Source organism: Bos indicus x Bos taurus, chromosome 3, assembly GCF_003369695.1.
Source record: "Bos indicus x Bos taurus breed Angus x Brahman F1 hybrid chromosome 3, Bos_hybrid_MaternalHap_v2.0, whole genome shotgun sequence".
In the NCBI taxonomy this organism is placed as follows: Eukaryota; Metazoa; Chordata; class Mammalia; order Artiodactyla; family Bovidae; genus Bos; species Bos indicus x Bos taurus.
The window spans coordinates 50,022,543-50,048,801 of NC_040078.1; the positions used below are offsets into that span (position 1 = coordinate 50,022,543).

Here is a 26,259-nt window from a genome sequence, read left to right on the forward strand (position 1 = left end):
TCTTTAAGAGTCTTCTCCAGCACCACAATCCAAAAGCATCCGTTCTTTGGTGCTCAGCCTTCTTTATGGTCTCTCACATCCATACTTGACTGCTGGAAAAACCATAGCTTTGACTATCCAGACCTTTGTTGACAAAGCAGTGTCTCTGCTTTTTAACACGCTGTCTAGGTTTGTCATAGCTTTTCTTCCAAGTAGCAAGTGTCTTTTAATTTCACCTTTCTGAACACCAACAGGGAGGCTGGAGTAGGGAATCAGAGGATAAATGAATCAGTAAGTCTCAGCTAACCAGTCACTAAGTCCAGTGGCGCTGGTCTAGTCAACAAGAAGTTATTGTTAGAAGGCAGTGGATTTTAAGCATAAATGTTCCCATACGGAGGTGTGACTGTCTTTGTAGCCACGAAGTTCCGTGTAGTGGGAAGTGCTTAAATCATGGTATTGCATTTTGCTTTGTTTTAGCTCATTTCCCTTATCCCTGAAAAAAGTATCCAGAGCCTCTCTATGAATATACATTATAGCCTGAGGTCTCTCAACTGCCCATCCTTGGAGAGTTGGGTCCTCAGAGCTTGCTTTCATTGGGAGCTGCCTTTCTGTGTCAGAGTGAGCACGATGGAGGGAAGGTCCTGCTCATTGTCCCCGTGGCCCATCTCTTGTCTGTCTGCCATTGTGACCACGTGCATACTGCTGATACGTCCCAGTGTTGACGGTAGCCTCAGTTGCCTTTGTCGTGGGGCTGTTGCACCGTCAGCACACGCTGTGCGAGGTAGAAAAAACCACTGGGGAAACGTCTAAGTGACTCAGCCCCTGCTTGTGGTGGTTGGTAGTTGCTCATTTATCTCTCCTGCCCTCCAAAGGAAGAAAGGGGGAAAAAAAAAAAAAAAAAGCCTAGCACAGCTTTTTTAAAGAAACTAAATGTATTCCCTTGGCATCTGGAGGCTGCGGGAATCTGGTTTCAGTACCAGGGGAAGGACATGCCTGACAGAGGCTGGGTCCCAGAGCCCCCTGCACCACAGACCCTGGAGCTTGGATCCTGGCCGAGACCTTTGTTTTTGTTGGAGAGACGTGGGTGGGAAGCAGACCTGAGACTGGGATCCTGGGAAAATTTTGTTAGTGGGCCGGTACCTCCAGGACAGCAGATAGATGAGGCTGTGCCTGCCTCTGGGGAGGATGCTGGTGAGTGGGGGTGCTTGGGCCACAAAGATCATCACGCACCATGTGCGAGCAGGCAGTACACGGAGGGCTCAGGCCTCTGTGCTGGGTTTAAAGATGTCTTCAAAGACAGGTGTGGGGCCTTCCAGCTGATGCACATTTTGGACATCCCCGGGGGCCGTAGAGGAGACTTGGGCTGTCCTGGTGGGGAGAGCTGGGGAGTGCCTCCTGGGGTGGACACTCCTGTAGCATCCCTGACCACATCTGGGTTTTCAGGGCGTGTCCACAGCCCCAGAGCTACTGTTGGGATCTGGCTCTGGCCATGAGAATGTCACGGCCTATTTTTCTAGCTTATGAAAGAGCTATGATCAGTCTTTCAGTTTGTGTGGAGAACTCTGCCCAGTGTCTACTCTAATATGTGTGCATTTTTACAAAAGCACATGTACACAAAGAACCAAAAGGCTAGCATTGTTTAATTCTAGTTTAATTCTAGTTGGGATTTGAGGGACCACTGAGCCAACCTCCCACTCAGAATTCATCTACTCTCCCCACCTCCATGCCCAGCATGTGTCTCGAGGGCCTGTGGGTCCTGGGGAGACAGTGAAAGTTTCTGTCCTAAAGGAGCAATTCTGTGTCTGGCCAGGGACATGGACATGCAGGCAACTCTCTCCAAGGTGCATGGTGATGCAGAGGCAGGGAGAAGTCACAGCACAATGTGAAATGCTGGGCAGAGGGATTAACCCAATTTGGGGTCAGGGAACCTCCCGGAGGTGGTAACACTGGGCAAGTCTTAAAGGAGGAAGACACCCCCGGGAGAAAAAGAACATCAACACGGGACTTCAGGCTGAAGCTAAGGAATGGAGGGAGATGAGGCCAGAGAAGAGGCCAGCACACAGATGGCACAGGGCAGCGGGGAGCCAGTGCACACTCAGAACGGGGAGTGGGTGAAGGTTGGGTGTCAGCCTCCCGTGTCAGGATGAGTTTAGGGAGCTTAACCAGAGTCTCCCCTGACTCATGCTGTTGTCCTTGAAGCCTCCCATCAGCTCTGCTTGTCCTTGCTCAGCTCACTCATATTTTCCTCCCTCCAGCTTCTCTTTAAGCCTGTTTCTAACACGCATAATAAGATGCTGTTTCTAACTCCACAGCAGCAGCTCAGACCATCAGGCAGGATACTTTTCCGTCCCCACTGCTGCCCCCACAAGCTGCAGCTCTATCCGTGTCTGAATCCATGATTCTCACTTCCTGCCTGCATCCTCTGAGGATGAAATGTCCCTCTCCCAGACCAAGGCCTGCCCTGCCACCTGTGCCCATGACCACCCCCTTTCCCAAAGAATCCTCAGGCACCTTCAGTCTGTCCCTTTTTACCAGCACTTTCCTCTTAGCTCCAGTCTTCCCTATTCTAAAAATAATCACCATTTCGATGTCTTCTTTCCTGGTCCCTGGCTTCCTCCATCCAGAGAGCTAGTTAACACAGTCTCTGCCTCACTTCCCATTGGCCACTCAGCCGCCTTGACCTGACCAGCGGCCTGTCCTCGCCAAGTCCGGTGGCTGCTGTCCAGTTCTGATGCTATTAGAACTCTCTGCTGCACTTGGCACTGTTGGCCATCCCTTCCTGGAAGTCTGCTCTCAACCTCTAGGACAATGCACTCTGCTTATTTCTCCTAGATCCTTCCCGACCCATCATACTGTGGGGTTATGGACTCAATGTTTGTGTCTGCCACCAACCCCCCCATTCATGTTGAAACCCTAACCCTGATCATGATGGTATTAGCAGGTGGCCCCTTTGGGAGGTGATTAGGTCAGGAGGGTGGTGCTTTGATGATTGGGATTAGTGCCCTTATAAATAAAGGGGACCCAAGGGAGCTCTCTTGCCCTCCCCACCTCCACCATGTGAGGACACAGCAGGAACATGGCCATTTATGAACTAGGATGCACTCTCATCAACCACTGAGTCTGCCAGTGCCTTGATCTTAGACTTTCCAGCCTCCAGTAACTGTGAGAAAGAAATGTTTTGTGCTTATGCCACTCAGTCTGTGGTATTTTTCTTACAGGAGCTAAAAGGGACTAAGACACCTGTCCTTCAGCTTCTCTTTCTAGCCTGCCTCTTAAAAGCCAGTGTCCCCAGCCCTCTTCTCATATTCCCTCTGTAACTCATATCTTGGGGGGCATTTGAGACAGCACACCCCCTCTGCATTGAGGATTCTCAAGCCCTTCTCCACACGGGGTGAGCCGCTCCATCCAGACAGCTCCGGATGTACATCTTCCTCGGCAGACTTGCTCCCCGCTCGTGCTTCTGCGCTGGAAGTTGGTGGCTCAGTCATCTTCCAGTAGCTCCCATGTCTCTTCTCCCTCTTCATCTTCCATGTCTAATCAATTATAAGTCCTCATGACTTTACTCCTAAACTCTTGTCTTCCAGTAGCTCCCATGTCTCTTCTCCCTCTTCATCTTCCATGTCTAATCAGTTATAAGTCCTCATGACTTTACCCCTAAACTCTTGTCTCGTGTGCCCCTTCCTCCTTTCTCTGCCACCAGTACTGCACTAGTCCAGGTCTCATTGTCTGTTTTTAAAAAATACCATTTTATTTTGAAAATTTACAGGTCTTGGTTGCAGCACGAGGGATCTTTCGTTGTGGAGTGTGGGCTCCAGAGCACATGGGCTCTATAGTTTGTGGCACGTGGGCTTATTTGCCCCGACGTTATGTGGGATCTTAGTTCCCCAACAAGGGATCAAACCTCCTTCCCCTGCACTGGAAGGTTGATTCTTAACCACTGGGCCACCAGGAAAGTCCCTAATTACCTGTTACTGCTTGGAATTCTGCAGTAACTTCCTAAGTGGTCATCTGGCCCTGAATCTTCATAGGAGATCATTTCACTACCCTTCTATTTGACATTTCGTGAGACGGGAGGTATACTGTACCCTCAAGGAAATACATCCCCACATTTGAAGACTCTAATTACTAGAAAGTTGTTCCTTGTGTTGAGTCAGAATCTGTGCCCTGCAATATCCAGCTATTATTATTCTTCAGTGAAATGGTGTAAACCCTTCAGATGCGTGCTTTTCCCCCTCAAGCATGTCTATTTGAGGCCAAATTAGTTGGTATGAATAGACACCTAGAAATAAGACAGGAGGGAGTCTGGATTCATTTCTCTATGGAGTTGAACCAAGAATACGTGACCTGTCATCTTAGGATGAGAACACCTCAAACCTGTGTATATGTCAATACCTCATGTTCCCCACGTCCTTTCTGTACAGACTAAACATGTTTAGTTCTTTGTATATTTTGGGGGACTTGGATTCTAGTTTTCAGGCAATCCTTTACTGCAAAAGTCTAAGCGAGTCATGAAAATTCACGGCCTTGGTCATGTTTTCTTTTGTGAGATATAATTATTCTTGCTACCTCTTTAACTTCAAGGACATTGTATGATTCATGAGATATGAGTTGTATTGTATCAGGTGTCTTCTCCCTCTAAGTCCAGCTGCTGTTTCCCTGATCCTGCCCATGACATCTAACATGGTGTTTGTATTAAAAAAAAAAAAAAAAACTTATTAGATGAGTTATGTGGGTGTCAAGACCTTTGAATTCCTCTGAGAGAAATATATACCTTTAAAGTGGCATGCATGTGACTTGTATATTGGAAACCATAACCATAATGTTGATGCTTGGCCAAAACCCATTTTGTGATGAATCATTTAGTTCTCCTGAAAACCTACTATATACTTAGCTCTGATATATAATGCACTTTTTGAGACAGTTGTTAGTCATGTGCTATTTTGGAAAGAGAGAATTTGGAAAGTCATTTATTCCACACCCCACACTGAAAGGCTTTCTGAGTCTTTGAATTTTTCTCCATGTGTTTGGTATATCTCACTTTTCTGCCAGTTACATCTCCTAGTGTCTTTCAGTCACAATGCATTTTGTTTATTCAGTAATGCCTCATTCATTTGAGGTGAAGTAAGGAAAGGATAGAATTTGGGTTTGGGGTTTGTTTGTTTTTGTAAAGGATTGTATTTGAATTGATTTTTATTTTCTGATATTCTTATTTAAGAGCAAATAGGGAATCCATTTGGTGTATGGCTGTGTTCCAGGTCACCCATAATTTGAGTTAAGATGTTGAATTAACAAGCTTGAATTACCAGTGGTAAGCTTTCTGGTTTGGCTCTCTCTGCATCCTGACCTCTGGTCAGTTGGTCTCCAAATCCTTATCCTGGGTCTGCCTTAGCCAGGGAAGTCTGTTTTTCATTCTCCATAGATGTTAACAAAGCACTACTCTTACTGAATGGAACCTCACTGCCAGACTGAGCGATTAATATTTCACTTGCATTGTCTCATTTAGCCTGTGTGCCAACCCTGTGAGAAAGGGGGTTATTATCAGAAGTCACTTGAGGACATGGTTAAAGGCAGCAAAGCAGTTTAGAGGTGGTTTTCATCAGTGGAACTGGTACTCGACTTTTATTTGAAGCCCTTCATATCACTGACCCAATAAATGATTAAGTGCAACCAGGGACCTCCAGCCTTCATTGTAAGTGTGGGCACATCCGACTTTTCACCAGGAGGAACCAGAATACAGGGCTGCCGCACGGGGGTTACTTGGATGTCTGCTCCAGGAAATCATCATCTAAATTTGATCTAGAGGCGAGGGTACCCGCCGCAGCTTTCGGCAGGGCCGGATGTTAACAAATGGCCTGTTGAAAATCTCATCGTGTTTCAGTGTATCTATTACCAGAGAAAGGTGAGACCCCCTTGGAGCTGAGCACTGAGTGAGCCCCTGAGTAAATAATGTTTTGTCAAAAGGGTGAGAAACGTGATGGGCAAACCCACTGGGCTGGGTTGTGGGGGCTGGTGTGGAGCTCTTACAGTGTAGTGAGTGCATAGGGCGAGTCCTTTCACTTGTGAGTAACCTTTTGAAGGAAGGAAGAGACATTTTCTTGTTGGATGTGCTGCATTCTGTCACACTTAGAATTCCTCCTGCCGTTTTCAGACCGAAATCAGTCTCTTCAGTGAGAAATAATTTTCAATCCCTTGGTGTTTCATCAAAATGAAATTGAATTTCAAAAGCAATAGCTTCATGATCTAGCAGGATGGGAAGGTGTGGGGGGAGAACCTTGCCCAGAGAATGATTGGGGATAAAAGGCAACAGGAGTTTAACATCAAAGGGAGCCGTGGGTACCAATCAGAATGATTCTAGTGTAATTAGTTTGGAATGGAGGATTAAGTTACTGCTGCCTGCTTAGTGGGTACGCTGCTTTAAGGCTCCAGTCTGCACAAATTAAAATGAAAGCAATCTTTTTCATTTACACACATGGAAAGCAGAATTTTAGTGGGAATTTCTCAGAACCTTGATAAGCCCAGAGGTCCACAGCTATCCTCTTCACGTTTCTTATTCATGGTTTCTGAGCCTCTTTTGATAAGGTTTGATAATGAATAAAATGAAATCTCTTGGACTGGGGCTGCGGGATGGGAGGGTGTTGTTGGCATTTTCCTTTCTGTGTTAAGAATCTGATGACCCCTGTTTCATCCTTTGTCTGTGAAAAGGAAGATCACCCAGAGTGAAAAAAAATAAAGGCATCTTAATTTAACAGCAAATTGCAAATCCGTTTTTAATGGCACTGGAGGATCTGATGTAAAGTGTGATAAATTACTCAGGTTTAATTATAAAATGGGAAAACAGCATCAAAACCCATCTGTAGAATCTTTGCTGAAGATTAGATTCTTTCTAGGTTTTAGAAAAGAGAAATTTGTATCACCCAGGAACTTGAACATTAGCATCAAATTAAGTGAAGTGTTTCAGAAATCTCTTTGCCACTGATCCCTTTCTCAGAAGGATCCAGGGGCCCTCGCTGACCTCTAAAAAGACAGAGAACACTGAGAACTTCAGCAGAACATCCTGTGATTTATTGCTGTACATTCCCTTCAGATGTCTCGTCTCCTCAGAGAGGCCGTAAGCCCAGGTCAGGCCATGGGGTATTTCTTACTCACATCTGCGTCTCCCTTCCAATCTAGCCTGGGAGGAGCACAGTGGACACTCGGGAAGTCCTTGAGCTTCATTGAAGGCACAGTGTTCCAGTGACTATCAAGTTCTTAAGACTACCTGATTGTTTCTGCAGAACTCTGGCCAATAGGATGAAGTATGTGTGGGTTAGGAAGCTGCCCCCAAAGACTGCTTCACTGAGCTTTAATCTCAGGATTGAGAAGAGTGGGCTCAGAGGCAAGGGGCCCAAATGAGACCATAGACCCCCATTTGTCAAGAGCCCAACACCAAACAGGCGGAGAGGCCCCTGGGACAGCCCGGGGCCTTTCCCTCCTAGCTTGTAGCGTACTTTTGTGTGAATTAGAATAAGGCGCAGCTTCCCCGAGACACTCTATTGCCATCTGCCGGGCAACAGTTGTGTACAAATTTTCGATGGCTGTGCATGAAGGGCCCCTCCTTAGATTATGTTCCTGTGTTGCACACGTCCCTGAGCCACTGGCCAGGCCACCACTGTGTGCCCACCACTGCGCTGGGCCAGGCCGAAATGCCCAACTGCCCATGCCACTCTTTGCTTTACCTACCAAATAGGAGACTTAAAATTTGAATTTAACATTTCTTCTCTTTGGACTTTTAGTTGCAAAATTAAATGTTCTCTTAAGTAGAGACTTTGGTTTTAGTTATTAGAGTAAGAAATTGTATTTGTCTAACCTAGCACCCCAATGGGAAAAGTTGGATTAGTAATTCAAGCTTTTCTTCACTTATCTTTGGATTCTAATAAAATATTTCTGGGCAAGCCATGAAAGCCAGCAAGTGTCAATCAAAGGTGACCCAGAAACCAGTATATGAATTGTTGCATTTCAAGGTCTTAGGATTGCCACAAACACCATCCCGTTTCTTTCCATTCTACCTCGGATTGAAACAGCTGAGGGTTTGTACTAAAAATTGTTGGGCCTGAAACTGGTGGAGAAGTGGGTTTTTGTTTTTCAGGCTGTGGTTAAGGTTGAGAGTGCAGAAGTAATTGGGATTTATTCATTCCGTGCCTTCATGATCAATTTATGCTGGTTTTCAATGGTAAAAATACCAGTTGGATCTCTGAAAGCCCTTGATATACTTTGGAATGTGGTTATAAACTGGCTCACTACTTAAAATTCAGCCCAAAGCAGTGGTTCACAGGTGCTGAGTTTCTGAAATCTCCAAAGTATCTTATTTTTAGGTGGATTTACTTTATAAGACAATCCTTGGTGAGGCTTCAGAATCCTCCAGTAAAGGTGATCGACAGTGTCGTTTTTCCAAGGTGGGGGAGCGCCACCTCTTCGTGTGTCTAGCGTTTGTTAGGGATCTGCATGGTGCAGCCGTCACATCATCACGTGCAGGAGTTCAGCGCATTTCAGATGAGGGTCTGTTTACCTGGACGCCTGTGTTGCCCTGGCTCCAGCCAGCTTAGGGACAGTGCGTGGCATACCCAGAGGGGTTTCTCACCAGCCCATCAGAGGACATGGTCTTTGCTCAGAAATGAGACCAGTTTTACTTGCAGTGAGACTGATACTTTTGTTTGTGATCGTAATTTCTGGATGAGACTTCTGGAGAAACGTGACCTGTGGAGTTGTTTGGTTGAACCTGACGAGCAGCCTGGACTGTTGTGGATCTCTCCCTCAGCTGAGAAAATCATCCCTGTGCAGAAGAAAGAGACTTTTGTTTGGGAGCCTGATAGCTTTCTGGCTGTTGTGGCCTGATGTTCTAAACTAGGATAGAATAGCCCAGAAACTCCCTCCCTCCCTCTTCACTCCCTCGCTCCTCTTTTCTTGTGCACATTCCTGTCCATCCTCCCTTTTTATCTTAAGTCAGTTCCCAACCTTGATCATAGAATGAATGACTGGAAAATCATCCCAATCTTAAAAATTCAACAAAAAAACATGTTGATGACTAAGCCGCCTGGGCCCCACAGGACATGTCATCTCTGTACCAGGACCCCTCAGCCCTTGCACAAAACACACAACTTCCCTGCACATTCAGGCTGCTTCCCTGTCCTGGGTGCTATGGACGTGTGACTGGCTGGAGTAACTGCATGTGTGTGTTCATACGGAGACACATGTCACCAAGGGACGGTGCCTTCTTACAGGTGCTCAGCGTCACTCTGCACAGATGGAAGCATTTAGTGGCACTCAAAAACCCAGCAACTATTAACTTGGAACTGAAATGAACAGAATAAACACACCTACACCTGAGTAGAAATTGGTAGTTTCAACTCCTAGCTTTTTTACTCCATTAGAGCTAAATTCTCAAAGACCAGATATCTCTAAAACCTTCTGATGGATTGTATAATTCTTTTTAAAAAAAATTCTTTAGTGGGTGAAGCAACTCTATTTTTGTAGCTAAGAGGCATCTTTAAAGGGGCTTCAAATTCTACATTGTTCCATATGAGTATATACTATATGCTAGGCACACTGCCAGGTCCTTGTTTTTTTTTAAAAGCCAGGTACATGAGGTCAGGTAGCCCAGTGAAGTGGGTACTAATACCCCCAGATGTAGACAGATGCAAGTAAAGAGAAGTCTAGAAAGGTGGCCAAGATCATCTGTTCTTTTTTTTCTTCCAGTTTTATTGAGATATAATTGACATACAGAACTATATAAAGTGAACAGCATAATGATTTGACTTACATACATCATGAAATGATTATCACAGTAAGTTTAGTGAAATCTATCATCTTGTGTAGATAAAAAATAGAAAAAATGTATTTGTTTTCCTTGTGATGAGAACTCAGGATTTACTCTCTTAACATACGTGTTAACATTTGTAACATACACGCGTATGTGTTCAGTCACTCAGTCGTGTCCAACTCTTTGCAACCCCATGGACAGCCCGCCAGGCTCCTCTCTCCATGGGATTTCCCAGGCAATGACATTGAACCAGTATTAATTTATCATGTTGTACATATATCCCTGGAACTTATTCACCTTGAACTTTTTGATTGCCTTCATCCAATTCTCCCTCCCCCGACGCTGGCCTCTAGTAACTACAAATTTGATCTTTTTTTCCTATGAGTTTGTTTTTGAAGTACTGTTGATGTATATAACACTATGTTAATTCCGGTTATGTAGCGTAATGATTTGATATTTCTGTACATTCACATGATTACCATGATAAGTTTAGTTACCATCTGTCAGCACACAGATACATTGCATAATTCTTGACTGTATTCCCCCCACTGTACACTTCATCCCCTGACTCATTTATTTTGCAAGTGGAAGTTTGTACTTCTTAATCTTCCTCACCTATTTATCTCCTCCCCCAACCCCACTCCCTTATGTTTGTTCTCTGTATCTCTGAGTCTGTTTCTGTTTTGTTATGTTTGTCCCTTGTTTTGTTTTTTAGATTCCACATATAACTGAAATTCTATGGTATTTGTCTTTTCCTGACTTATTTCACTTAGCATGATACCCTCTGGGTCCATTCACGTTGTCACGAATGGCGAGGTTTCTTTTTTTTTTTTATGGCCGAGTTATTTCCATTGTGTGTATATGCCAAGTCTTCTTTATCGATTTGTCTATTAATGGGCACTTAGATTGCTTCCGTATCTCGGCTATGGTAAGTAACACTGCAGTGAACACAGCGGTGCATAGTTTTTTTCTAGTCAGTGTTTTTGTTGTCTTCAGATAAATATCCAAGAGTGGAATTGCTGAATCTTATGGTAGTTCTGTTTTAAATTTTTTGAGGAATCTCTGTACTGTTTTCCACAGCTTCTATACCCATTTACATTTCACCAATAGTGCACCAGGAATCCCTTTTCTCCAACTTGTATTATCTGTTGTCATTTTGATAATAGCCATTCTGATTGGTGTGAGGTGATGTCTCATTGTGGTTTTGGCTTACATTTCCCTGATGATTTGTGATGGTAAGCATCTTTTCACGTGCCTGTTGGCCATCTATTAGGTCTTATTTGGAAAAATATTTATCTCAATCCTCTACCTATTTTAAAAAGTCAGGTTGTTTGGTTTTTTGCTCTTGAGTTGTATGAACTCTCTGTATATTTAAAATATCAACCCCTTATCAGATATATTGTTTTCAAATATCTATTTAGCAGGAGACCTTTTCACTTTGTTAATAGTTTCCATCATTGTGCAGAAGATTTCTAGTTTGATGCAGTCCCATTGGTTTTGCTTTTGTTTGCCTTGCCTGAGGAGGAAAAAATTATGAAGACTGATGTCAAAGAGTGCACTGTCTATGTTTTCTTCTAGAAGTTTTTTATAGTTTCAGGTCTCACATTTAAGTCCTTAATCCATTTTGAGTTTATTTTTGTATGTGGTGTGAGAAAGGAGTCTCATTTGATTCTTTTACACGTAAGTGCAGTTTTCCCAACACCGTTTATTGAAGAGGTTGACGTTCCCCCACTGTGTATTCTTGCCCCCATTGTCATTGATGAATTGCCCGTAAGAGTGTGGGTTCATTTCTGGGCTCTCTATTGCGTTCCATTGACCTATGCCTGTTTTTCGTCACCTGTTCTTGACCGGCCTTCAGACTCTCTCTTTTTCTCCCCGCCCAGTGACAAGGAAGCTGCCACATGGAGGGCAAGAAGGCAAGCAGGGTTCCAGTCAATAAGTGGCTACTGGACACACGCTGTGTGCCAGTCACAGGCTAGGCTCTGGGAGCCACAGACTAGTGAGCCATGGCCTCTGGCCCCCCGGAGCTCATGCCTGGCAGAGAGCCTTGGCCCCCTGTGCAGTATGTGACAGTGGACCCCCTGCCCCCTTTGATGTAATCAGACTAATTCAATGTGGCCTTCAAGGCCCAGCCTCCTTGTCCATCTCTCTTCTAGCCTCTCCCCATTCACCAGCCTGGGCTCCAACCAGGCTGCACAGTGGCACTTACAGAGGGGTTGCTGTTTGTGGACCACAGGCTGAGAGTATGGAGGAGGGATGTACGAGACTGTGTGTCTGGGAAGTTGGGGAAGGTCCCAGTGACCAGGGCCCTGGTCAGTGCACCTCAGAAAGGGAGCTCACGGCCAGATGGAGAAGGGCATCTCTGGCCTTTGGATTTTATTTGTAGAATACCGTGACCCTTTGGAACATGTGGACCCTTTAAATATAGTCCAAAAAACTTTAATGCCCCAAATCTGCTGACTTAAGGGCTTCCTTGGTGGCTCAGTGTAAAGAATCTGCCAGTGTTGCAGGAGACCTGGGTTCGATCCCTGGGTCGGGAAGATCTCCTGGAGAAGGGAATGGCAACCCACTCCAGTATTCATGTCTGGAGAATTCCATAGACAGAGGAGCCCGGCAGGCTATAGTCGATGAGGTCGCAAAGAGCTGGACACAACCGAGCTACTAACACTTTCATGGATTCCGCCGCATAATAGCAGGGCCCTTGTGCATTCTCTCCATCAATGAAGCCTCTGCCGCTTATTTCTGGCGACCCACAAAGATGTCTCCACTTATGTATCCGCACCTTCTCATGACCTGGGCCTTCTATCGAATTCAGACCTGGCTCCCAATATGAGGTATCAGTATACGGCCAGGGTGGTGCTGTAGCTCACGGGGCTGTGAGAAATGTAATGTGTTCAAAGCTCAGGAATCTGGGAGGAGAGGGCAGGATGCATGTCTGTGTCCCTTATGGATGAGGTCTGAGCCTTGGGAGAGTGCAGACCAGATGTAAGAAGCCCGTTTGTTTGCGGGGAAGAGGGGTTGGGAGAGACTGTGACTCGTGTGAGCCCTAGTGGGGCACCCCTTGACTAAAGTCCCTGAGCAGGAATTACAGAAGTCTCTGACTTTGTAGGCAGCGGTTGGACCACTGGACCACGGAGGTAGGGAAATTGTCAGGAGGCGATTGTAAAGGTTTAGAGAAAACAGGACAGGGTAACTTTCATGGGGATTAGAATGGACCTTAGTGAGAGGGAAAATCAGGAATTGCTTGATCAGTGGAAGCCAGTTCTGAGGGTTCTTGTGTGAGTAATGAGGGCAGAGGAGGTGCCAGTGTCTGGGGGAGGGGGAGAAGAGCAGGCTTTCCAGAGAAGATGAGTTCCATTTATCCATATCGACATCTGAGCTCTGAAGTGGATTCTGGTAAATATCCTACCACGGCACCAGCTCTAAAGGCTGGAAATGGGGATTTGGGCATCATCAGCACCTTTCAAAAGACTGAACTGGCCTTGTGCCACTAACCCCAGCCCCTTCCACTCCCTTCTGCTCACTGCAGCCAGATTGATCTGTCTAAAAGCATCTCTTTCTTTGTACCTGTTGCCATCCCGGGCAGCAATTGTCAACAACCCTCACTGTCTGGAGTGTGGAGGTCTAAGCCCTCAGCCTGCAGTGCCCCTCTGTCTGATCTGTCCTATCCCCACCTTCCTGGTCGGGACTTCTCTGGTCACAAGTGACAGGAGTCCAGTGCAAACTAACTGAGGTCACAGGGGAGTTGACAAGTTGATGCAATCCCCTGGGGTTAGGGACATGCATGCCACTTGACACTTCCATCTCTTGCTCCTCTTCTCTTCCCACAATGATTTCATTCTCCCAGCCCAGTCTCATCCACACTGTGGGTCAAAAAATGAAGCAACCTCCGTACTTCCAGTCTCATGATATTTCCAGAGCAGGCAATGGCATCCCAATCCAGTACTCTTGCCTGGAAAATCCCATAGATGGAGGAGCCTGGAAGGCTATAGTCCATGGGGTCGCTGAGGGTCGAACATAACTGAGCGACTTCACTTTCACTTTTCACTTTTCACTTTCATGCATTGGAGAAGGAAATGGCAACCCACTCCAGTGTTCTTGCCTGGAGAATCCCAGGGACGGGGCATCCTGGTGGGCTGCTGTCTATGGGGTCGCACAGAGTCGGACACAACTAAAGTGACTCAGCAGCAGCAGGGTGTTTTTTTACTCAATTCACTTAGAAAGATCCCAGGAAGAACTCTGATTGGGCCAGCTTGGGTCAGCCAGCAATGGCCGGGGAAGTGGGTCTGAACCACATAGAGAAAAGATAGAGCTCTCTTGGCGAGGAAAAAAACAATGTTGTGACCAGATGTCTCTGCCTGCTTCAGCCCTCTCCACCCCAACCAGAACCTCTATCTGATAAAGCCCAGGTGCTCTTAGCTCAAATGCCCAAAGCACTCTCCCTCTTCTCAAGTTTTACCCTCAAGGGCCAACCCTGATATCCTATCCTCTCCTTCCTCCTCCCTATCTCATAGGGAGCCCTTATGTCGCAGAGGAAAATCAAAGGATCAACAGGTGGTGTAATTTCCCCCAGACTAAGGAGCCGGAGGGGCAGGGATGAGAATTCAGTGCTCTGTCTTCAGTGCTCAAGGATGTGTTACACCATTCCCTGTGTTGGCTTCTAGGATACTGTGCCCTCGGGAGGGTGGGCCCCAGGCTGTCACTGCCCGCCAGCAGCCTGTGCTGTGCTTAGTCACTCAGTCGTGTCCGAACCTTTGCAATCCCGTGGACTGTAGTCGACCAGGCTCCTCTCTCCGTGGGGATTCTCCAGGCAAGAATACTGGAGTGGGTTGCCATGCCCTTCTCCAGGGGATCTTCCTGACTCAGGAATTGAACCGGAATCTCCTGCGTTGCAGATGGATTCTTTACCAGTTGAGCTATCTGTCAGTGGCCCCACGATGGCGCCTCACAGTCTTCTCCTTTCCACACACAGCTCCCAGCCCGGGGACATGGTCTTTCCATGACCTTGCACAATTTAAAATTCTCTGGGAACTGGGAAGCTTTTCTTACAGGCAGGGAGAGAGTAAAATAAATATTAATTATAATGCAGATGCCATCTTTTTCTAATCCTCTCTGTTTCCTGCACACAAATGAGCTGTTCTGGGCCTTTCCCACCCATTGCGCTTGTGGTACACACACCTCCCTCCCCCCCACCACCCACCCCCCCGCCCCCCCCCCCCCCCCCCCCCCCCGTCCCCTACCCCCACACGCACACTTACAACGCAAACCTCCTGAGAGGCTGGGTCCCATTGTTCTGCCTGATTTGAAATGCAAGATCACACATCACACAGCCTTCTCAAGACCCGAGCTGTTCCTCCCGCAGCTGGACCAGCTTTTCTTCCTCGGAGAACTGTTGAAATGTAGGTTTCCTCGTTAATCGAGGTTCCCAGCACGTCAGCGGAGCTGGCTCTGTGCCTCCAGAATGTGTTTTCCAAGCATCTCCTGGGCTCCAGCTATTCCAGCAAGTCAAGACCAGACTTGCCTGCCATGTGAGGCTCCAGAGATGTGCATTCCAGATTAGAGTGATTTTCAGAGCCAACCTCAGCAAGCCAGGACCGGTCCTGGCCACAAAACTGGACCACCTGGGGCAGGTGGACAGTGAGGTTCTTAAGAGGACTGAAGTAGACAGTGGACACGTGGCCAAGTACCAGGCTGCTTTCCTCCCAAATACCAGCCCACCCACTTCATCATGGCTGTGCATCAGACCTTAAACATCTCAAACGTCAACCTTCCATTCTAGTTAACCAGAATAGTGTTCTGATATGTCTATAAAAACCATTAACAGTGCTGTCTGTGTACCATGGTATAAGTGCTTCACAGATATTGATCCATTTCATCCTTATTAACCTCTCATCATACATTATTATCCTCATTGTAAAGACCGGGAGCTCTGCAGAGAGGTAAAGTCACTTGCCCTAAGCCACACAGCTGGTGAGTGGCACAGTGGCCTGTGGATGTAGCGGGCAGGCTGGCCTGAGCTCTTAAAGGCTGTGCTGTAACTTTCGTTGGTATTAGAGTTATGGAAATGCCAGCAATAGGAAAGTAGTAGTTAGACTCAGATTTCCGTGAGAAGCAACAGTTATAGTAATTAATGAACTTTCCAGCTACTCTTCAGTGTGGTTGGACAGTTGTGGACCTCATCCATCCCTTTCTTTGCCATAGTTATCACTTACCTGCCTCTCATCTCAGACCCCAGTGCTAACGACTGGGACCAGATGAAGTTTTAGAAGTGGAGCCATGTGAGCGGTAATTCTGATACAGTAGTTGCTAAGCCCTCCCTCCTTTCCTTCCTTCCTTCCTTTTCTTTCCTGATCAAGGTATGCTTATTACTTAACTTACGTACACAGCACTTTTTATTACACCCTTCTGTCCCCCTCCTAAAAAAAAGCAACTGCTCTCAAATCTCTGATAGATCCAACTCAGGCAAGATGTGGAGTAGAAGATGTATGTCCAGACTGCATCTTTCTTTTATGGGGGCTGTGAGTGGGATTGGTCCCTAGAATGAACCTGTCAAGGCTCGTGGGCAGAATGTTCTTGATCCAAAGCCTAGCATCTTCCCTCCCTCTGGAAGTTGTGGCCCAGCTGCTGTGTGCGGAGGAGATCGGGGTGGCCAGAGCCTGTGCTGGTGCAGAGAAACCGAAGTCCCTTGTCTGTGGTCTCCCCTAAAGATAAGAGGCTTGAGAGACAAGGAATCAGACTTGTCTTCTTGGAATGAAGTTCAAAGTTAAGGACAAATGGAGAATTTGAGCCTGAAGAAAAAGTTGTACAACTATAAGGTGGCCGTTAGGAACATCTATAGCATCTGTTTGAGAGACTGATTGTTCCTAATTATTTCCGTGCTGTCTCCGTCTGACAGTTGAAGAATGTAAAGTCCAAAGGGCTGGTGAGCAGTGCACTTCTGTCCAGTGTAACCTGAGAGCAGAGCTGAAATTACACATGCCTGGGTACATGGTGCCCAGTGCAGATTGAAAATGACTGTGTCCAGCCAGTCTTTGAAGCACACTGAATTCAGAAGATGTGTGTGGAAACATATGTGAAGAGATCAGCCTGGGGAGAAGGCTATGGGGACTCGACTGGGTATGGAAGATGTGCTGTGTCCTCCCTATTTTCCCAAGATTGGAAGCTGTCGGAGGGCTGGGACCTGTCCCTCATTCAGTCTCTCATGCTGAATTCTCGGCTGTGCATAAACTAACAGTGTATGAGTGAGAGCTGCTCTCCTCTAGGCTCTCCTTAGAAGGTAATTTAAGGAAGGCCGGGAGGATTCATTAGTAGTATCAATTAGAATTTCAGAGGACATGGATGACCATGCAAATGGGATAAAAACCAGGGGGGTTCAGGATGGGGGACACATGTACACCCATGGCTGACTCATGTGAATGTATGGCAAAAACCACTGCAATACAGTAATTAGCCTCCAATTAAAACAAAACAAACAAACAAAAAAAAACATTGCTGAGGTACTGTTGTGTTACCTTAAATCACTAGAATTTACTTCGTAGCCAGTGAAAGTGAAGTCACTCAGTCGTGTCCGACTCTTTGCAACCCATGGACTGTAGCCCACCAAGCTCCTCCATCCATGGGATTCTCCAGGCAAGAATACTGGAATGGGTTGCCATTTCCTTCTCCAGGGGATCTTCCTGACCCAGGGATGGAACCCAGGTCTCCCACATTGCAGGCAGACGCTTTAACCTCTGCGCCACCAGGGAAGCCCCATAAGACCCCCAAATTATCCAAGATGGCGGCATTTCAGAAGAAATTTCAAATGCCTGCCGGATGGGAGCAATTAAGTGGAAGGGTGCGCCATTAGCAAAGTTTCCGTTGTTTGGGGGAAGCTGTCTGAATTCTGCCAAGTGTCACAGGTCTGGTCATTCCTGGTCATTCCTGGTCCTCAAGGTGCACAAGTAGCAGTCACAGTGCAGTCAGATGGATACATTTCGCCAACCTTTCTATGGTCACCCCTCACCACCCATGGGGTTGCTAGCTGATCAAAATACTTACCTACAGTGGCAAAATCAGAGTCACCAAGGTCAAGAGTTCATAAAACAGGCACTTGAGAAAAATAAAAGTTGTGTTAATATATATGATTAAAACTACAAGTGAAAGTTCTAGAAGGAATAACCACTCCAAATAACCCTCCAAATAACCACTATTTCATCATGAGGGTGATCAGTCACCTGTGGGTGACTTTTGACTCGCCTCTTCAGTTGTTTGGGAGACACCGCCCATGTCATCTGCTGAAGCAGACACTCCCAGCAGCCCACCTGCCTCCTTTTAATGCGGTAGAACCAGCCCTCACCAGCTTGAAATAAGGAGCCCTTTGCAGTTCTTGCTCACTGTGGCTCTGTCTCCCCCGCTCCCCTCTCCCCTCTCTCTCCCCATCTCCCTCCCTTTTCCTTCTCCTCCTCCTCTTTTAAAATACAAGTCTAGACAACTGTGTAACCTCCTGACTTTTCACAAATTATGCAAGAGCTTAAGGGCTTATTTTTTGAAGTCTGGTTTCTGTCCCAGATTATTTGAGAGGGTCGGTCTTTCTGATCTTTTCTCTCTTCTCTAGGTACCTCCCTAGAGTGCCTCTCAAGTCCATAGGGGAAGAGAGCAGTAATTGTGCACTTTCCTCTAAGGACAGAAATAACAGAGCTGATTTTATATTTTCGGTAACAAGTGTGAACAATATTATCTCAAAACCTAGAGTAAAAGATTGTCATGTATAAATGTTAAAAACAACTTTGATGTTGATGAGATGCGAGAAAGAGAGAGAGGGTGAGGGTGGGGGGACATGGCCTGGGTGTTGGGTAGCAGGGAGCAAGGAGAATGCAAACAGAAGTACGGCAATAGCTTCAGGGCTTAGGGCAAATGCAGTTTCAGTGGAGGGTTATACAGAGGATGGGACCTGCTGGTTGCTGCATTTTCAGGGCTCAGGACAAGGGATTTAGGCTGGGCATACAGATTGCCAGGGTGGCTAAATAGAGGCCTGGGTCACAGTATCAGCTAGGATTTAACTCAGCTGCTAGTGAGAGGAACACTGAAAATAACAGGCTTAAAAAAGAGAGGTTACATGGAAGACCTGGAAATGGGCAATCTCGGGCTGGGGTGTTGGCCTTACTGCTGTGAGGGACCTGGGCTTGTTCAGGCCTTCTGCCCGCCCAACCCCCCACCCCCATTCCTGTGGCTTGGCTTCTTCCTCATGGTCCAGGATGGTGTTGCAGCTCCAGCCATCACATCTCAGCTTGCAAGTCCCACCAGCGTGGCAGTTTATCCTTCTTTGGCCAGAACTTGGTCATGTGGCTGCACCTCCCAGTAAGAGAGGGAGATTGAGGAATATCATCCTGTAGCTGTATGGCAACACACCCAACTATAACAGGGTTTCAGATAATTTGAGAGGAAACAGAACTTTCATAACTAAGAAAAGTCACAGACCTTCCTCATCTTGGGTTATCTGTTCATTCAGTGAGTAGGGAGTAGCCCACGTGTTCATGCACTTCTCGAGGGCAACAGCGAGGTAGGCAGATGGGCTCTGGTCTCGTGAAGCTGATTATCTAGCAGGAGGTGAGACAGACAATAAATGAATGGCACACGTGGCCTGGATGACAGCCTGCATTCTGTACTCAAGTCTTCCCCAGGAGCTCTCTTCAGATGTACCTGTACATAATTAATGATCGAAGCCAACAGTGTCAGACATCACTGCTAATGCCTGCGGGCGCCGTGGGCAGCCAGCATCAGCATCCCTTTGATAGGAATTCAGCTCATCCATCAAACATTCCCGAGGGCCTGCACTGTGAGGAGTGGAGGGGAAGGGGAGGGGGGAGAAGTAAACAATTAGTAAGCCAGAGCCTCACCTCGAAAGTGGCCCAGGAGTCATTCTACTGCCAGTGCCCTCATGGGTTGAGGATAAGAATCCAGCAGTAAAATCCCAAGTCTTTTTCTTCTTCTTTTTTTAAAAAAAATTTTATTTATTTTCTTTTGGCTCTGCCAGGTCTTCATTGCTGTGCGGGCTTTTCTCTAGTGGCAGTGCTCAGACGTCTCATTGCAATGGCTTCTCTCGTTGCAGAGCACAGACTCTAGGTTGCGCCGGCTTCAGTAGTTGAGGTCCCAGGCTCTAGAGCTCTAGCTCAGTAGTTGTGGAACGTGGGCTTAGTTGCTCTGCGGCCTGTGGGAACTTCTGGATCAGGGATCAAACCTGTGTCTCCTGAATTGGCAGGTGGATTCTTTACCACTGAGCCACCGGGGAAGCCCCCAGGTCTTTTCCTCGATTGAAGGCAGTTTGGGGGCTCTTTCCTTGCTAAGGTGCAGGGCAGAGTGATGAGGATATTTTGTGAGTCCTACAGGCTTTTGAGGCCAACCTGGGGAAATTGAGAAAATACAAGGACATGACCTTTTCCTTCTTGTATGACCTTCAGCCATAGTCCCTGAGCCTGGTTTTGCTAGGAGCCAGGCAGGTGTCCAAGTTCAGTTCATATGTTGTAAGTGGGCGTGGGTTCTAAATTAAACCCCAGTGAGTGCTACCCACCCAGAACTCCTGTCCCGGCCGCTGGGCAAAGACCTAGATACAGTGATTCTCAAACTGCCTGAAGGGAAGAGCCAGTTCTTTAAGTTTCAATTTCCAGTCTGTTATAAAAAAAATGAAATATTAGAAAAATGAAATTAAAATTACATACAAAACACAAACTCAAGACTTCTGTTAGTAGATGCAGGAGACATTACCCTGTCCAATTGCTCTGGAGTTGGCCAGTAGCAAAAAATTCAGGTCCTCAAGGCAGCGCTTTGGACAGTATTGTCCCTCCAGGTCCAGGTGGGGACCGTGGCCTTCCCAGCTGTGTGTCAGGACAGGTCAGAAGGAGAACGAGGAAGCTCCCTAGGCAACTTCGATATTCCTCATGCCCCACACATCTCTCTCCCTGGTGCCCCCCACCCTGCTCCCCACGTTTTCAGCTGCTACACGAGCAGACGGTAAAAGGAACAGCTTGGCTAACTCTGCTGTCATAGTCCCTGTGTGCAGGTGAAAATTTTACTGCACACTTGCAGCCAGAGAAATGAAAGGTCACAGCTAATTGTAATCATTATCCAGGCTCCCCTACCTGACCGGGGCTTTGGGCATATACCGCTTTGATAGCAAAGCAGCTGACTGCAAGGCCGTCTTCTCCGGGTGGCTGGCCTGGGCTCGCCAGTCTGAGCAGGGTGGGAAGGTCACTGGTGACTGGGGTCCCTGTGTTGCAGTTCTCCAAGGAGAGGCACGTCATGGACAGGACCCCCGAGAGGCTGAAGAAGGAGCTGGAGGAGGAGCTGCTGCTGAGCAGTGAGGATCTGCGCAGCCACGCCTGGTACCACGGCCGCATCCCCCGACAGGTACCTGCCCGCACACAGGGTCATGTGCCCAGGGCCATTAGGAGCAAGCTCCAGTTCAGCCCAAATGAAATAATATGAAGTGGCTTGCGGTGACTTAACGTAGGCCCATTTCTAAGGAGATCTTGGGAAGAGCTAAGGTCAGGAATTCAAAGTCCATTTGCCTGTGGCCAGTGAGGGGATGAAGGAAAAGCAGGTGTTCTGTGGTCTGTAAATACGGGCTCAGCGGGAGGCAGCCATGCAGGGTGGCACCTCGGGGAGTATGAGGGCGGGCTGTGGTTCAGCTAATTGAACTCTTGGCCAGCTGCCTGCAGCCTCATACCCTGTGGAGCCTGCTTCCTTCTTAAGGCCGTGGTTTAATTTCAGGTGAAAAGGGTATCATCAGGGCAGGTAACCCAGAGAAATAGGCCGCCTGTGCCCTAGTGGGGCCGGCAATTATTCATTCTCTACCCTTGCCCTATCCGGGCCCTGGCCCAGAAATAGGGAAGAGGAATTATACCAGCGACCACAGACATGGCCAGACAGACTCATGGCCAGAATATACTTTGTGTGATTGTCCTTTGGGTCATAGCCATGAATAATGTTTTTGTATTTAATAGTATAGAAATTGAAAAATAAGTGCAGAATTGAGGTATAGAATTTTCCTTGAGTTTTTATTGTAACGTGATCCGACCAGTCAGTCACTCAGGACCACAGGACAGGAAAGGGGGGGTGGGGGAGGGGCATCATATTGTGAATGGGTTTGTTTTGTTTTTAATGTAGCAGATTCTCAGCACCATCAAAGAAATAATTCTTATTTCAACTTTGTTTTTCTTCTTTGAGCTTAAAATTGATGATAGAAAATAGAATTAAAAAAGGAGCAAATTAAACTCTCACCCATAATTCTCCCTTCTGGAGATAACCACTATGAATATTTTGATATAAATCCTGCCAGACTTTTCCAAATCAAGCTTGAGCTCATTTTGCCTATAACTTAGCAGCCCACTTTCTTCCCGTAATGATGTAACCTGGGAATTTTCTCCTGCTATGAAATGTTGTTCTCAGCCAACCCCCATTGTCTGCATCCATTGTATGTTTGCTCTGCTCTGTATTGGGCACTCTCCCAACACCCTTTAAGATAACTACTGTGTTCATCACTATCATCATTTCCTCAGGCTCAATTCCAAGAAGTGGAATTTCTGTGTGAAAACATTTTTAAGGCTAAGATGCAATTTTAAGGTAACCATGGTAACATACTATTCTGAGCTAGCTGATCAAATGTTGGCAGGTCCTGGAAAACTTGTCAAAGTTTATAAATCTGATATCTGTCATCACCATCATTCTCCTTATCATAATCATAAAATTTGTTTCCCACTTGCCATGAGGATAAATTTTCAGCTATACATCATCTAGATTGTATATCTAAAGACTGTAACGATAATAATGATCGTTGTAGTTAACTCTGAAGGGCTTCGCTGGTGGCTCAGATGGTAAAGAAGCCACCTGCGATGCAGGAGACCTGAGTTCAATCCCTGCATTGGGAAGATCTCCTGGAGAAGGGAATGGTTACTCACCCCAGCATTCTTAACTAGAGAATCCCATGGACAGAGGAGCCTGGCAGGCTATATCGTCCATGGGATTGCAAAGAGTCAGACACGACTCTGACTAACACATACATAGTTAACACTTTACTCCTTTAAATTTTTATAGCTATTCTGTAGGAGATATTATCCTGGTTTACAGATGATGTAATGGAGTGTAACTTGTACACGTAACTTGTCTCACAGAAGAGCCAGAATGCAAACCCAGGCAGACTAGCTATGGGAACAACCATTCTATGACACAGTTTAAATTCTCCTTTTGTTACCAACTTCAGTATCCTTATAGCTAATGATTTTTTTAACATCTACTATGTTCCAGTCTCTGTGCTAGTGCTTTGTGTATATTATGTGGCAGTGGTTTAGTTGCTAAGTCGTATCCAACTCTTTGCGAAGCCATGGACTGTAGCCTGCCAGGCTTCTCTGTCTGTGGGGATTCTCCAGGCAAGAATACTGGAGTGGGTAGCCATGCCCTCCTCAAGGGGATCTTCCCAACCCAGGGATCAAACCTAGGTCACCTGAATTGCAGGCAGATTCTTTACCAACTGAGCCACCAGGGATGCCTCGTATATTATGTATGCAAATATATAACCTTCCCAATAACTCTGTGGGATGAGAGACTGGCCACTTTGTTCCAGGCCCACAGAATAATCGTTGTGCCCAGAGCCACCCTCAGAGGTCTAGTTCTACTGTCCCTGGCTTCCACCTGCATGCAGACCCTCCTCCTCCCCACCCACCAGGCCTGGAGAGGGGTTCCTTTGGAGAGGGCTCTGAGGATGACCCATAGATGACAACCAACATCCTCCTCCAGGTGTTGCAGGGAGAGAAAGAATCAGACCCACCAGACACAAATTTAGTTTTATCACTTCACATCCTTCAGGTCTGCATAGATGTCATCTTCTCCTGATACCCTCCTAACCACCATATTTAAAAGGTCAGCCCCCATCCCAATTTACTTTTTCCTTAACTTTACAACATCTGACATGGCATACCTGTTCCTTTTTTGTCCTACTAGAATAGAAGCTCTCCAGTGAAAACAGAAGCTCTGAGCCAGTGGAGGCTCAGCTTCATTCACTATATAAATGCAGTGCCTACAGCAGTACTTGGCACACAGTGTTGCTGTTCAGTCATGTCCGACCCTGCAACCCCATAGACTGCAGCACGCCAAGCTTACCTGTCCTTCACCATCTCCCCGAGCTTGTTCAAACTCATGTCCATTGAGTCAGTGATGCCACACAGTAGGTGATCAACAAATAGTTCATAAGTGAATGAACCTTCTCAGAATTTGACAAAATAAAGAGCCGACCGAGGAAGAGGAGACATTATAGTCTTGTCCGTAGTGCAGCTAAGCTTGCCTTGCCTGTTCCTCACTCGCCGTTCTGTCCCAAAGGTGTCAGAAAACCTCATGCAGCGAGATGGTGACTTCCTGGTTCGTGATTCTCTGTCCAGCCCGGGAGACTTCGTCCTGACCTGCCAGTGGAAGAACCTCCCTCAGCACTTCAAGATCCGCCGGACGGTGGTGCGGCTCAGCGAGGCCTACAGCCGCGTGCAGTACCAGTTTGAGATGGAGAGCTTCGACTCCATCCCTGGCCTGGTACGCTGCTATGTGGGCAACCGGCGGCCCATCTCGCAGCAGAGCGGAGCCATCATCTTCCAGCCCGTCAACAGGACGGTGCCCCTGCGTTGCCTGGAGGAGCGCTACGGAGCCTCCTCCCCAGACCGGGCCCACGAGGGCAGCCTCACTGAGGGGAGGCCGGAGGCGGCCAAGAGGCTGAGCCTCACTGTGGGCGGAACCCAGGCCAGAGAGCAGGGCTTGCCCAGGGGCAACCTCCTCAGGTGAGTCAGGGCCTCCTCGGGTGGTGTTGGGACCATGGGGGGGGCACTCACCTGGCCAGGGCCCAGCTCTGCTCAGCAGACGAGCTTCCCATAGGAGCAGGGGGACAATGAAAGATGTTAGTGGAACTCCAAGTGGCGCTGGAATCGCTGACACAGGCATTGCACAGTTCCCAGTTGTGCTGTCGCTTCAGTCGTGTCCGGCTCTTTATGACCCCACGGACTGGCCCTTCAGGTTGCTCTGTCCACGGGATTCTCCAGGCAAGAATACTGGAGTGGGTTGCCATGCCCTCCTCCAGGGGATCTTTCCAATCCAGGATCGAGCCTGCGTGTCTTAGGTCTCCTGAGGCAGGTGGGTTCTTTATTACTAGTGCTACTTGGGAAGCTCAGTTGCCAGTTGAGTTGGTGCCAAAAAAAATTAAAAAAATGGTGCTGTTGCTGAGGAAGGGGAAGGCTGACCAGGAGAGACCTTGTGAAGGAGGTACGGATTCCGGCTGGTCTGAAAGCTAGAGGACATTTGGATAGATGCTGCAGAGGGGAGGGTGTCCCCCTGGAGGGAGGGGGCTCAGACAGAGCCTGAGTTGCAGAGTTAGAAAAGGGCAAGCGTGGCTCAGAGTGTGGAAACTGGAGGAACTGGAACAAAGGGTGTGTCCACGCAGGGGGCTGACAGAGGGAGGTTTAGGGAGCTGACCCCACCAGATCAGGGAGGCTTTCGTGCCAGACTTTGAGGTGCCTCAAAGACTTAACATGGGGAATGGAGTGTCCTAAGAACAAGACGGAATGGTGATGTGCAAGAAGGGTGAGAGGGGAGAGGAGCAGGAAGGCAGCTAGTGAGCTATGAAGGATCGGGCTATGCAGATGGAGCAGCGAGGAAAGTCAGGAGGCTCAGAACCAGGCTTCCTGACACCTCTGCTTGTGGGGAGGTGGAGACGGGCAGGTCAGATACCAAAGGAGGGACCAGAGTGGGTAGACTTTGGAGGAAAACCAGTTGCTCCATCTGAGGTGCGACTTTGGGCTTGCAAAGGGCCAGTGTCCAGCAACAGCTCTGGAGTTAGGGAGCGAAGTTAGTCCTGAAAGCTTAGACGAGGACTTGGTCCACACAGAAAGGGTGATTGACTAGGTCAGAAGAGATGAGATTCCTAAGACAGAAGATTTTGAGAGCCTGGGGGCTGCAGGCTGACCCTTGGGGGATCTTGGAGAGAAGAGTTCAGAGAACTGAGTGCTGGGCTAGCCCCACCGTCAATTACAAGTGATGTGCCCTAGGTTAATACTGGACTTGTCTCTCAGGCAGTGAGGAGTCCTTGAGCGTGTTATCTAGCTGCCAAGAAAGAAAAGTTGGCAAGACGCTGTGCATTATATTTATTTTAGACTATGGAAATGATGTTAGAAAAAAAGCAAATTCAAATGATTTTCTTATTCGAGTTCAAAATGGGTCAAAAGCAGAGACAACTTGCAACATCAACAATGTATTTGGCCCAGGAACTTTGAATGACTGTACAATGCAGTGGTGGTTCAAGAAGTTTTGCAAAGGAGATGAGAGCCTTGAAGATGAGGAGCATAGTGGCCGGCCATTCAAAGTTGACGACAATCATCTGAGAGCATCTTTGAAGCTCCTCTTACAACTACATGGGAAGTTGCCAAAGAACTCATGCTATGGTGGTTCCGCACTTGAAACAAACTGGAAAGATGAAAAAA

At 47.2% G+C, this 26,259-nt stretch overlaps 1 protein-coding gene across 3 annotated transcripts in view; it reads left to right on the forward strand.

Moving 5' to 3' along the window:
• The window catches only part of BCAR3 (BCAR3, NSP family adaptor protein), a 152,909-nt gene that overhangs the window by 102,184 nt on the left and 24,466 nt on the right, over window positions 1-26,259 (forward strand). For all 3 annotated transcript variants that reach the window (XM_027536464.1, XM_027536463.1, XM_027536465.1), the window contains 2 exons: window positions 21,029-21,157; window positions 24,122-24,567. In XM_027536464.1, the coding sequence (XP_027392265.1) occupies window positions 21,029-21,157; window positions 24,122-24,567 (575 nt within the window). The remainder of the gene's footprint in view (window positions 1-21,028; window positions 21,158-24,121; window positions 24,568-26,259) is intronic.